The sequence below is a fragment of the Ictalurus punctatus genome, chromosome 5 (assembly GCF_001660625.3).
Source record: "Ictalurus punctatus breed USDA103 chromosome 5, Coco_2.0, whole genome shotgun sequence".
Lineage (NCBI taxonomy): Eukaryota > Metazoa > Chordata > Actinopteri > Siluriformes > Ictaluridae > Ictalurus > Ictalurus punctatus.
The window spans coordinates 28680619-28692831 of record NC_030420.2 but is presented as its reverse complement, the minus strand read 5'-3'; the positions used below and the strand labels follow the sequence as shown (position 1 = coordinate 28692831).

The window sequence follows — 12213 nt, the reverse complement described above, 5'->3', positions numbered from 1 at the left end:
AATATTACAGCGGAGTTATTCTTACCACTCTGAATTTGATTATTTTCTTATAACAGCGTGCGTTTTATTCTTCCGTTTGCCGACCCTAACAATTTTTTAATAATTAAAAAAAAATGACGTCCTGCTTTTTATCCATTTATAGTGACTTTTAATGTTGTGGAATGTCTGCGTAGCAAATTAGTTCCTGTTATCACTTACGTTGTCGTGGCGAAGCTTTCACGCTATCTCCGCAGTGGGAAGATCCCGACGACGCGTGTTCATAGTGAATTAAACGGTTTCGAGTGATCAGAATAAAGTGTCGTAAGATCACCACAGTAGAATGCTATAAATCAGTCCCTCGAGGATTTCGTGATCATAGAAATGAACGCGAAAATCAAGCGAACAACGTAATACTCGGAGGAGCGTGCAATTTTTCGAAATGACAACAGAGCTTCTGCAGATTCGGAGCAAGACGCGTCGTGTGACGTCATCGCGACGCGCGTTCAAGCAAAGCTCTCGTCGAGTCACGTGCGTTAAACATGTGTACAGCTAAAAGGTCTCCTTTCATCACTGCGAAAGACAGTGCAAAGCTACTTTTTGTGCGATTGCAATTTCAACTGAATTGAATTCAAGTAGTTATCCGTAAAAAAAAAAAAAAAAGTTTGCAAATTTTGAAAAACATCGCAGCAAAATCAAACATTTTTGGCCGCAACTAACAAAAAAAAAACATTGACAAAAACATTTTTCCTTAAAGATGGATATGAACTTCACTGAAAACACGATTTCCGTTCTTTCTGGCTTTCTTACATTGTCCAAATCCGTACCCCTCCTGCGGTTGTTCCTTCAGCTGACAAAAAACTTAGCTTGTCATGTAACAGAGAAACCGTCCCATGTCGGAAAACATAAAGTTACAGCTTTAAATCTGAGAGTTCCAAAGCGCTGACACTGGAGACTCCTTCTCCTCCCAGACTTCACCATATCAAAAATTATCCATGTTTTGTTTTTTTTTTTAATTAACTGTTTATGTGGCGTCACTGCCATGCAAGTTGTTATTATAAAAACAATCACACATTAGAATGAGTGCTTTAATAAAAGCCTGGGATTTGCATTGCAGCCAGAACTACTCCCTGGGCTGCTGTTATAAAAAATAACATCAATACCATCAATACCTTCTGAGCAATCAGAATCGAGAAGTCACAAGGCAGATCTTTTTAGTACAGTGTTTCCTGCTTGTTTCTCTCACCGTTCGAACATTCAGTTATTACAGAAACGGTGCTTGCTGATATCTAGACAAATGACATATTCATGCATCAGAATGGTCATTTCTTCCCTGTGCAGAAGGATTGGTGTTAAACAACATCCTCACAACATCCTCACATAGATCAATCAGTGTCTTCTACTGTAAGTTACCAAAGTGTAAAGAGAGAATTAGTCAAAGTCTCAGGCTGTAGATAAATGTGATGACTCAGGGCGGGGCTCAGGAATACATTACCAGTTTGGCACAAACATGTCAATAGTATTGAATTGAACAAAGCACGGCTTTTTCAATATTGTTACCTTAATAAAAAAAGGCATCGACTTGCTAACGGCAGCAATCATGACCTCCTTTTTTTTTTTTTTTTCTTTTCTTTTGTTTTTTTTTCTTTTTTTTTTCTTTTTTTTAAGCACTCGCTGAACCTTCAGCGGGTTTTTAAACGTGGATGTGAATATGAATTGCCTTTGTGGCCTATCTCGACAGATACGTGGATGATGTGATCTCTAGGATTGGCCGCATGTTTCCAGACATGTCCATTGAGCTCTTCCGGCCCAACGGGACATCAGCTGTGCTTCTGGTGAGTTTCTGTTATAAATCTGTTCTGCCACCTTAGTAACATGATCCTGCCTCTGGTGATGTGCACGTTCTTCAAACCGCAGGCTGTCAAGATGTCCAAATTTTGCTAACGACTTTCACCTTTAAAAGTAGAAGACTTGCACGGGCAATCAAAAATTTAAGGACACTTTACATAAGTGAAATAAAACGTGATATGGCATGCGGTTACGGTAAAGTAATGGGGTGTGACCTATTTCCACTCCAAAATGTATCATTTTCCCTTAAATGCATGTTCCAAAAGTGTTTTATTCTTCTTATACCACAACAGTTTTCTAATATTTTGATTGTTTGGTTTTTTTTGTTGTTTTTTTAAAGTCTGACACTTACTATTCATCACTTTAGACTTATATTTTGTTGTGGAACATCTGCAGAACGTTTTTGTTACTTCCTGTTATCACTTACATTATAGCAAATGGACAAAACTAGAAGGTACGTAATTAAATAATGAAATAAATATCGGAAAATTATTGTTTTCCAACAAAAATCTTTAGAATTTTGAACTTTTTTTTTAATTTTTGAATTGTATCCTCTATTCCTTTTAAGTGTCCTTGGATAAAACCATGAGCCGAAGGTCAACTATCCCCATCCTAATAACCCATAAATTGAACATTAATATTCCCATATTGTTGGCACCCATGAAAGAAGGAAGGAACCTCTTAAATCCAAATTTCACCCCACGTATTAAGTGTCCAGGTAGGTGTCGCGATAGAACGGTCTTCAGGACAACTACACTAATTTGGCCAAAAGTTTGTGGACACCTGCCCATCACAGCCATATGTTGTGTCTTCCTCAACACAACTTTGTAGGATGTCTTTGTATGCTGTACCTTTACAGTTTCCCTTCCCTGGAGCTAAGGGAGCCAAACATGTTCCAGCATTACAGTGTCCTTGTGTGCAAAGTGAGGTCCATGAAGACATGGTTTGCCAAGGTTGGTGTGGAAGAACTCGAGTGGCCTGCACAGAGCCCTGAACTCAACCCCAGTGAACACCTTTGGGATGAACTGGAACACAGACTGCTCCTCAGGTCTCCTCACACAAAATCAGTGCCTGACCTCACTGGTACTCTTGTAGCTGAATGGGCAAATCCCCCACAGCCACACTCCAAAATCTAGAAGAGTGGAGGTTATTATAACAGTGAAGCAGAATGGGTTGTGATGGTCAGGTGTCCACAACTTTTGGCCATATGGTGTATGTCAGACAGGTTGATGTTTGAGAGTTATGGCCTGGCAGACAAAACTGTACTGGGATGAATATTTCTTGTCCCTTGCTGAACATTATGGAGCAGGTAACCGGTCTGATGGTTGCCAAAATCTGCCTCAACGAGTGTGTCCTTTTGTCTTGTCTTGTCCTGTCTTGGCCATGCGCTTGGAAAGCTGTTGTAGAAGTCAGTTTGAGACTTGGTATCATTGTTCCAGTCTCACTATTGAGTGCTTTGTCCTCTGCCTGTCCTCATAAACATAAGGGAGCATGCAGGACTCCTGAAGAAATGCATTGTCTTTTACTATGACAGCTGCAAAGCTGTAATGTAAGCAAACACCAAAGACAAGTATAGAATCACCATAACCTGGAGGCATGGCTTTAAAATCTGTCATAGTTTTACAATGTCTCATTGTCTTTGCTTTTGTGCACGTTTTTTTTTTTTTTTTAAGCTGATCTGATCAAGCAACACTGCGAGCCAAGACTCTCAAATCAACATCTATCATCTGCCTCAGCTTTGGGATTGTCTCCGACAGCGCAGTCTCTGTCTTTTACCAATAAGATCATGTTTTTGGCATAGAGATGGCGACAGAAAGAAGAGATGAGAGAAAGAAAGAGAGTGAGAAATCTTGGCAGAAGTGCCAGAAAGACTACAAATACCCCTTCCCCAGCTATGGGACCTCAACAACTCGTGCCCACAGGACACACTCTGCCAGATGGCCCAGTTGGCAGGCTTGCACACTCGGGAACACGGGGGGTCGCTTGAGTGTCAGTTTCCCCACCGCAGGGGCCATGCCACAGATCACTACAAAGCTTGGAACATGAACATCCCCTCCTCGCTCATCTGCATCGCTTTGTGCTCCCTAATTAGCGTGTTAAAAAAACATAATGCTCACCAAAATTGGTGTTTGAGTTTGAGTTCTGACCTACTTTTTTTCATTTGAAGTGGACGTGCTGGTCTTGTTGGCCAAATCCCCCAGTGCAACATGATCTGAAGACTTTTTTTCATGCCTGTTTTCTAAAGCCTCTCTGGATTATGCTTAAAGCTTACTTTTAAGTACACAAAATCAGTGCTTGGAGGAAAATTAATGATTATGTATTCATTCGTTCATCTTAGGTAATGTCGCAGTAGATCCGAAGCCTATACCAGGATCACTGGGAGTGAGCCAGGGATACATCCTGGAATGGATGCCAGTCCATCACAGGGCATCACAAACACCAGGGATGTAACCAAATACAATACATTATTTAGCATGAACAGATAATGTGTTCCAAACACATACAGATAAAGATATGATGCACGTTAGTTGTTTATTAAAATGCTTGGCACAAAGGTCTTGTCATGCGGGCAAGCGGTCAGATATGAAGCGTATGGGCATGAGTGAACGGACGCATATGAAGCTTGTAGGGCAAAGACCACATTCATTAATATGAACAGTGCATCGACAGTGTTCATTCATTCCTTCATCCTTAGTAACTGCCTGGTCAGGGTCAAGGTGGTTTAAATTAGGCTACTAATTTGTTTACCTTTGGGAAATCAAACCTACTATATTTGTTAGAAAATGTTACAGGCAGGTACAAATAAAATAATACACCTCTGTTAAAAAAAAAAAAAACACCCTTCTGATTTAGACCACATCCACTTGAGGTTTAACTCTAAATACAAGTATGAATATTTGGAGCACTAATCAGATACAGATACACACATTCACATACTCATTCACACTTATGGGCAGTTTAGAACAGTGTATGCCACCGTGCTGCTCAGAAAATTACAGTATGTGCCAAAATGCAAAACAACAAAATACAGTTAGCTTGCCCAGGCTAAAGTCTAACCTGCACTGCTCCTGACAGCATTTCTTATAAAGTATACAGTACAATACTAGTCCAAAGAAGGGTTTTTTTTTGGCAGCATATAAAATCCACCCATGGGTCATTGCCACACGTCGTTACATGTAATCATTTTGAAGATGAAAGTGAAGGATAATTTTAGCAGACTTCTTCAGTATGTGCAGAAGGAGCTCTTCTTCAAGTGTTCTCAAGTGCGTTCTTCACAGAGCACTGCTTTCAAGTCAGGACACGGGTTCACGTTCCACCGCCGAGACCTGCACGGCCTCTCCAGTTTAAAATAAGAACTGCCTTAAGATATCCGTCAGCTCTACAAACAATAACCAGAATCACAACTGTGTGCGGAAAATAAAAGAAACCTCTGCGTCTAGGGACGATCAGGGCCAATATTAGCTTGAAATGCTGAATCGATATCTGATCGTATTTGAGAGATTTTCCTCTCGGATCCATTGCACCTCTTATGTTTTTCGTAATCTTGGCAACAAGAAAATGGAAAAAGGAGAATTGGAAATGGAGAAAGTGGATCGGTGCGCTTCTGTGTTTTACTCTCGTAAGGGATTTTGCAACTCTACACAATACTGATGGTTCTAACCATATACATCACTTCACAGGCAGGCTAACAATTTTGCCGACAATTCCCAGGCTACTTCCAGAACTGTGTGTTATATATTTAGCAGGAGAAGTGTTGGGAAGCTGTCCATTTACTTGTAGCTTGTTGGCTGTTGATTGCTTTTTGTATGTGTTGTGTGTGTGTGAAGCTGATGCCAAGGTGCTGGGTAATGAGATGTACACAGCAATCACAACAAAGTGACCAAACAGAAGATGGACCAAGAGATATGTGATATTTCAGCTTAGATATGATTTTACAAAGACTTCCTTTGTGTTATTAAGAAAAAAGGGGTGAACTCGTGGAAGAATAGTGATTTCATAAATAAGGTTGTGCAAACAGATTCACAAGTGTCAGTGCATGTGGTTAAAATCATATCAGGATGAAAATGGCATGAAATGGCCAGGTGTTAATAGGGTCCTAGGGGACTGCCTGGTAAGAGACATAACAAAAACAAATATACATAGATGTTGTGTCTACACCGTCCTGCCTACAATAACGTAAACATCCTGCTTACTTCTTTACTTCTCAAGTAGACTCGAGACTCAGATGTGCGTTCATGGTAGTGCTGCAGCGTTAACTAGGGCGTGAGATTGAGGGCAGAGGAAAGAACCGGTCCTCTGCAGGCTCCGGATTCGTTACGAGCGAGCCTGCCCGACCATAATTAGAGGATGCTAATGAGAGTGACAAATGCCTCCTCCTCAGGCCCTCTCCTCATTTTCCTCACCCATTTGATACCATCAGCTTCACCACCCCCACCAATATGTTAGGTTTCTTGCATGCTGAGTTTGGAACGTATGAGTCTTGAGCTCCTTTCTCCTGATGAGCGGAGTGTTTTTAAGTGCGATCTGAAGCCGTTTCATGTGCTGCCGCTGACTAGATCCTGTCGTTCGTTTGGCAGCGGGCATCAAAAGATGCACAAATGCAGAGCCACCACAAAGCTTCACACAGCAGGAGGTAGAGATGTAGCTTCACAAAAAAAGTTCATGCATGTTAAACAGATCACTGTAAGGGAATTTTCAGATCCGAACTTAAATCTAGAACGTTAATTTTCTTTATTTAATCGCTCTAGTCTCGTCTAGGTTATCTTCATACTCAAGGCTGTGGAGTAGATCGTTTACTATATTATTACCAATAATGCACCATAAACCTTGTGTATAACAAGGTGTGACGGTTTGAGTGCATGTGTTGCCCTGTAATAGTGTAGTAGCCTGGCCAGAGTCAGGGGTAGTCCAGTGATAAATTGATTAGCTAGCACATACTGTAAAAGCTCCGATGTGCTACCCAGTCCCATGTTTTGTTTGCTCAGAAACCTAATAGACCAGGCTAAAAAGTGACTATCTAGTTAAGTACATTAATGCAGCCTACAGGAAATTAACAAGTTTATGATTACTATCGTCTTCTCACCAATTTCTAATGTAGCACATCATATTTGTGCGCTTCACAAAAAGTCAGCAAATCGTTTGCCAGTGTTTCGGCTATAAGACGTTCTGTCCTCACATCGCACCTTAAAAGATACAATATATGGCCGAAAGTATTATTTGTCCCTGGCTAGTGTCTTTATTTTCTCTTGACACGTTAACTGTGTAATAAGCGGCCCACAAACGAATCCAGTGGGCAGTTGTAGGTTCTACAGTCTGTTTAAATGTTATTAGAGATACACGCACTTGGTCCCTTTTGTAAACATGTTCCCATGTGTAAAGAACTAAGCCGTCGTCTTGTCCACAAATCAACTGCGAATTTAAAAAAAATTAATAAATAAAAAACTAATATCCCAGGCACAAAATGTACTTATCTTGGTCTACTTATTTGTCCACTCCTGATGGTGTATTCCTGTCTTGTACACAGTGTCCCGGGATAAGCTCCGGATCCACTGAAACCTGACCAGGATAAAGAAGTTGCTGAAAATCAATGAATGGATATGTATTATGAGGAATTTGAAACCTGGCTGAAGAACTATTTACAGAAAATGCTATTTATAGAAATATTGCTTATTTATAAATGTATTATGTAACCAGACAACCGGTATCGTGATACCTTTTGCAATGATAGCCATGATGTTTGATTTTAAAAGCTGTCTGTAATGTGTGTAGTTTTGGTTTGTGGATGGTTTTATTGACCATCGGGATGTTTTATCACATACCTGGCAACCCTTGGCACTTCTTAACAGCTACTAAAGATAATAGATCGTTTTCATTGGTGTATTCAATGTGGGGAAAATGACATTTAGCACTTATGTATTTTCAGTTTGAGTTTGCATAGGTGATAATGTTGTTAAACAGTCTTTCAAGCCCCAGCACTGCCAAGCTGCCACTGTTGGACCCTTGACAAAGACCCATAGCCCTCTCTGCTCCAGGGGCGCCGTATCATGGCTGACCCTGCGCTCTGACCCCAGCTTCCTAACAAGCTAGGATATGCGAAGAAAGGAATTTCACTGTGCTGTAATGTCCATGTGACAAAATAAAAGTTCTTCTTACTTAGAGGTCAGAGGAGAATTACCAGACTGGTTTCGACCTGACAGGAAGGTTATATAAGCACTCTTTACATCCGTGGTGAGCAGAAAAACATCTCAGAATACACCACATGCCGAAATCTTTGAGACAGACGGGCTAAAACAGCAGAAGACCGCATTGGGTTTCATTCCTGTCAGTAATCTGAAGCTACAGTAGGCACAGGTTCACTGAAACTGGACAGATGAAAACAGGAACAATACAATGTTTTTCCCATCATCAAATGCCCATTTTTGGTGCACCTTTGCTCTACTTAATATTCTTGACTTTCTGGTTGCTTATGTAATGGCAGATTACAGTAATTCTCTGTATTTGGCCTGGGCTCACCCCCAGTGCAGTCCTATAGCGCTCTATTCAGAACAGGCCAGACTGTATTGTAAATAGTGAATGAAAGGAGGTCTTTCTCATGCTCTCTCTGTCATGCCCTCTCGGTGTCCTGCTCGCTCTCACACCGTCTCTCTTCTGTGCTTTTAGAGCCCTGCCTTTTTAATTGTATCTAAAAGTGACCTTGCGCTGCTATTGATCTACATCAAGAATATTTCACCCTCCTCAGGGGCATGGTTCGGGGCACACGAGCACATGGTCCTCTTCCGGCTCGGGAATATCGACATAGATTTCTGGAACGTCCTCAGAAAGCCAAATAGTGCTGAGCCATGAGGATACCGAGGTCACTGTAGGATCAGAGCTTCAAAAAGGACCATTTGTTTATAGGCTGTTCAAAGCAGCACCTTTGCCTTCCTCATCGCTTGATGGAGAGCTGATAGAAAAGTTGATGAGGTGGCTATGGTGGTGATGCCAGAGTTGGCAGTGAGAGTGCGCAGGTAGTCAGATTAATGCTGAGCGGTTGAAGAGGTCCGAGCCAGCTGGTTCAGCAGGATGCCGGCTTTCTGAGATTCACATCAAAGTGACTCCAAGAAGACACGGCACATCAGCATCGAACAGGAAGCCTTTCCAAGCTTTCCATCCCGAATGCCTTCATCCGCAGCAGAAAGGAACTGGTGTTAGTCATGACAAACGCATCATGCAGGCCTGCAGCTTCTGCGAAGCCCTGTGAGGTCAGCTAATGCAGGACGCCTCACCACATTCCCACTTTGACACCTCTCGCTTCCTGTTTCACAGCTGATTTTGGCGGCAGCGCTCACTTGTTGCTTAGAAACGCTTTCTTTCCCCGTCCTCGCCGCTCTTTTTTTTTTTTTTTTTTTCCTCTCTGCCACGCTCTCTCCGTTGCTTCTCTTTCTGCCCACTCTCGCTCCAAATAAAAAAGGCACCATCTGCCACCGTGGCGCTCTGTTCCTCTTGGGAGTGCGCTTTTTCTCTCGGTGAGCGAGCCGCTCCAGGATGCCTCGAAGTTTAACGAACTTCTATTGTCCTCGGCACTGAGCTCGCGCCAGGCCCCGCGCCAGCGCCTCGCTTTCAGCCCAGCCTTTCGGAGGAGAGCTGAAGAAAAGCATTCCTAGAATAGCTGTTGACATTAAAAATTGGCTTCACACGTACAGAATGTACATAGATGTTGTATATGTATAGCATTTTTGGAGGGATTTTGAGTTTTGAGGTGAGTGACGTTAAATCGGTGATGGGTTTAGTGCTTATGTAGGAGGTTTTTGAGTCACTGTGGTGTGATTTATAAGCATTTGCAGTGAGGTTTTTTAGGATATTGTGGCGAAACTGTGTAATTAATGTTTGTGGGTGATCGAGTTTATATAGTTTTTTTTTGGATTATTATTTTGTATGGGTGATTTATTTCTATAATTAAACCTTTTTGAGATCATTTTGTTTTTGGGGGTGTTTGTAATGGGTGTGTATTGTACAATCCCCTACAAAAAGGCATTAGTTATTCCTTGTGTGTTTCTGCCAAAGTAGTGACTGTTGTGGCCTCTTTAAAAGGGGAGGGATATTTAAAACCTGACTCTTCGTGAAGCTCAGAGGCCTTTGATCAATCCTCAACTCACTTTTCCAGTCAGACTAATATATTCAGGAAATCCTATTGTTTATAGAAACATGATGTTTGCCATGGTTGCATGCCCCCACTTGGGGGTTTGGTTTAGAAGTTGATTTTGTGTAGTGTGCATCATCACACAGGATTAAATCCTGAATGGGCTTTTAAATTAAGAATTGAATTGCAGATAGGCTTCACTTTAGAGCCTGCAGGAATATTGTAGATGGTTTCTCTACAACCTCGACTCAAACATCAGTTCAAACAATCTGCAGTCCTTTATTGTGTGGATCTGTGTGTGTGTGTGTGTGGGCGATTTGTTGGTTTCCCATGTCTGCACTTGCATGTGATCACGAATTTGTGTGTCTGAGCATATAAGTATTCATGTGTGTTTCCATAATTTGTGTGTTCATGTGCATGCACAGTGCTCAGATCTCCAAGCAGATGGCTGTAGTTTTGCTGCTATTTGTTCTGCACAAGCCAATTTCTTGCTGGAATCTTTCGCTGGTGAAGCAACAAGACAAAGTAAAAAGGATTCAGCATCAGAGGGAAAAGGAAAAAAAAATTACACCCTCTGAGGTTAGCCATGCTTCCCCTGCCAAGTGACAGCACACATCATGGTGTCAATTAGCCTTATAATAAGAGTGAGCAAACACCAAGTTCGTTGTTAAGGCGAAACACTACAGGTCGATATGTCAATTTTGGTCATGTCAGTCATTTGCAGTTTATCATTTTTGGGTAAGATGCATCTATACCATGTCTACGCACATACTGTAATATTACAGTAATAACTTTTGACCACCGCATTATCTGCAACCTTGAAGAAGGCTTTAAGCTCCACCCACTTCCCAATCACATCTTCATATGTCCCTGAAAAGCCTGTTTTGTACCCTATATTTCCTTATGTCTGTGTAAATCATTATGATATGCGTATGACCTAACCCTAGGTCCGTTTACTTTAGAAGTCTTATAAACTTCACTAACTAGAGTGGAATCACATTAAACTACATTGTATTTTGAAAACCATTTTCCTCCAAATCATTTTTTTCCCCCTAGATGATGTGTATTCATTACCTTTGACATGTTTAATCAGATCCCTAATTACAAGGATATTACACCGGAAATTCCCGAAATGTTTTATTATTGTTCTTTTTAGATTTAAGATTTTAAACTGTCCTTGATTCAAATTAAAAGATAGTCCAACAATTAGATTAGATTCAAAGACTACATTTTTAGATTCATTTTTGTTTTCGCAGTTGTATGCATATTTAATTTGATGAAATATCACATGCATGAATAAATGAAATTTTTTTAGGGGGGGGGCATGGTGGTTTAGTGGTTTGCATGTTTGCCTCGTACCTCAGGGGTTGGGGGTTCGACTTCTGCCTCTGCCCCGTGTGCACGGAGTTTGCATGTTCTCCCTGTGCTTCTCTGGTTTCGTCCGTACTCCGGTTTCCTTCCACAGTCCAAAGACACGCGTTGTAGGCTGATTGGCATGTCTAAATTGTCCATAGTGTGTGAATGGGTGTGTGAGTGTCTGTGCAGTTGTGCCTTGTGTTGAGTTGGCACCCCATCCAGGGTGTCCTTCACCTTGTGCCCCGAGTCCCCTGGGATAGGCTCCAGGCTCCCCGCGACCCTGTGTAGGATAAGCAGTACAAAAGATGGATGGATGGTTGAACTCACATTTTCAAAAGGTTTCAAGGATGCAAGATTGGCGAGTTGAACTGGCAGGTAACGTGATGATTCTATTGCTTTCAGTGACTGCCATAACCAGAGAGCGTACTTTCAAAACTCAACCAAAACAAAATAAACCAACTGAGAATGGGCTGTCACTACTTCGCTGCTTTCACCCCATTCGAGTTCAAGGTTCAAGTTCACACGTGTCTGTGTGTGTGTTGCATGCTCCACCAGCTATGCCACTCTCCCTCTCTCTGACTGTGCCAGTCACTGAAAGCACAGAGAAACACACATAAGTAGCTTATCGGTAATAAGAATCATCACATTATTTGCCAGTTCCACCCGCCTCCTCTCACTACGCCCCTGCTGCCACAAAGAGATTATTGCAGGTCCGCACAAGCAACATGACTGCACTTTATCTGACCTCTCTTTTCCGAAATGGAGCTCAAGGGTACAATTGAAGCTTACCCAGATGTATCGTATTTGTTCAGGAGATTGAAGTGATTTGATGTGCCCCCTTAGGGACATTCGTTCTCTTTAGAATGCATTGAAGAACAGATCAATGGGGATGTCTACATGTACTGACATGTAAC

The 12213-nt window shown here is 41.7% G+C and overlaps 1 protein-coding gene across 2 annotated transcripts in view; it reads left to right on the top strand.

Annotated features, from left to right (window-relative positions):
- Nucleotides 1-12213, top strand: part of med27 (mediator complex subunit 27) — a 58119-nt gene that overhangs the window by 29599 nt on the left and 16307 nt on the right. For both annotated transcript variants that reach the window (XM_017468836.2, XM_047155716.2), the window contains exon 4: nt 1718-1811. In XM_017468836.2, the coding sequence (XP_017324325.1) occupies nt 1718-1811 (94 nt within the window). The remainder of the gene's footprint in view (nt 1-1717; nt 1812-12213) is intronic.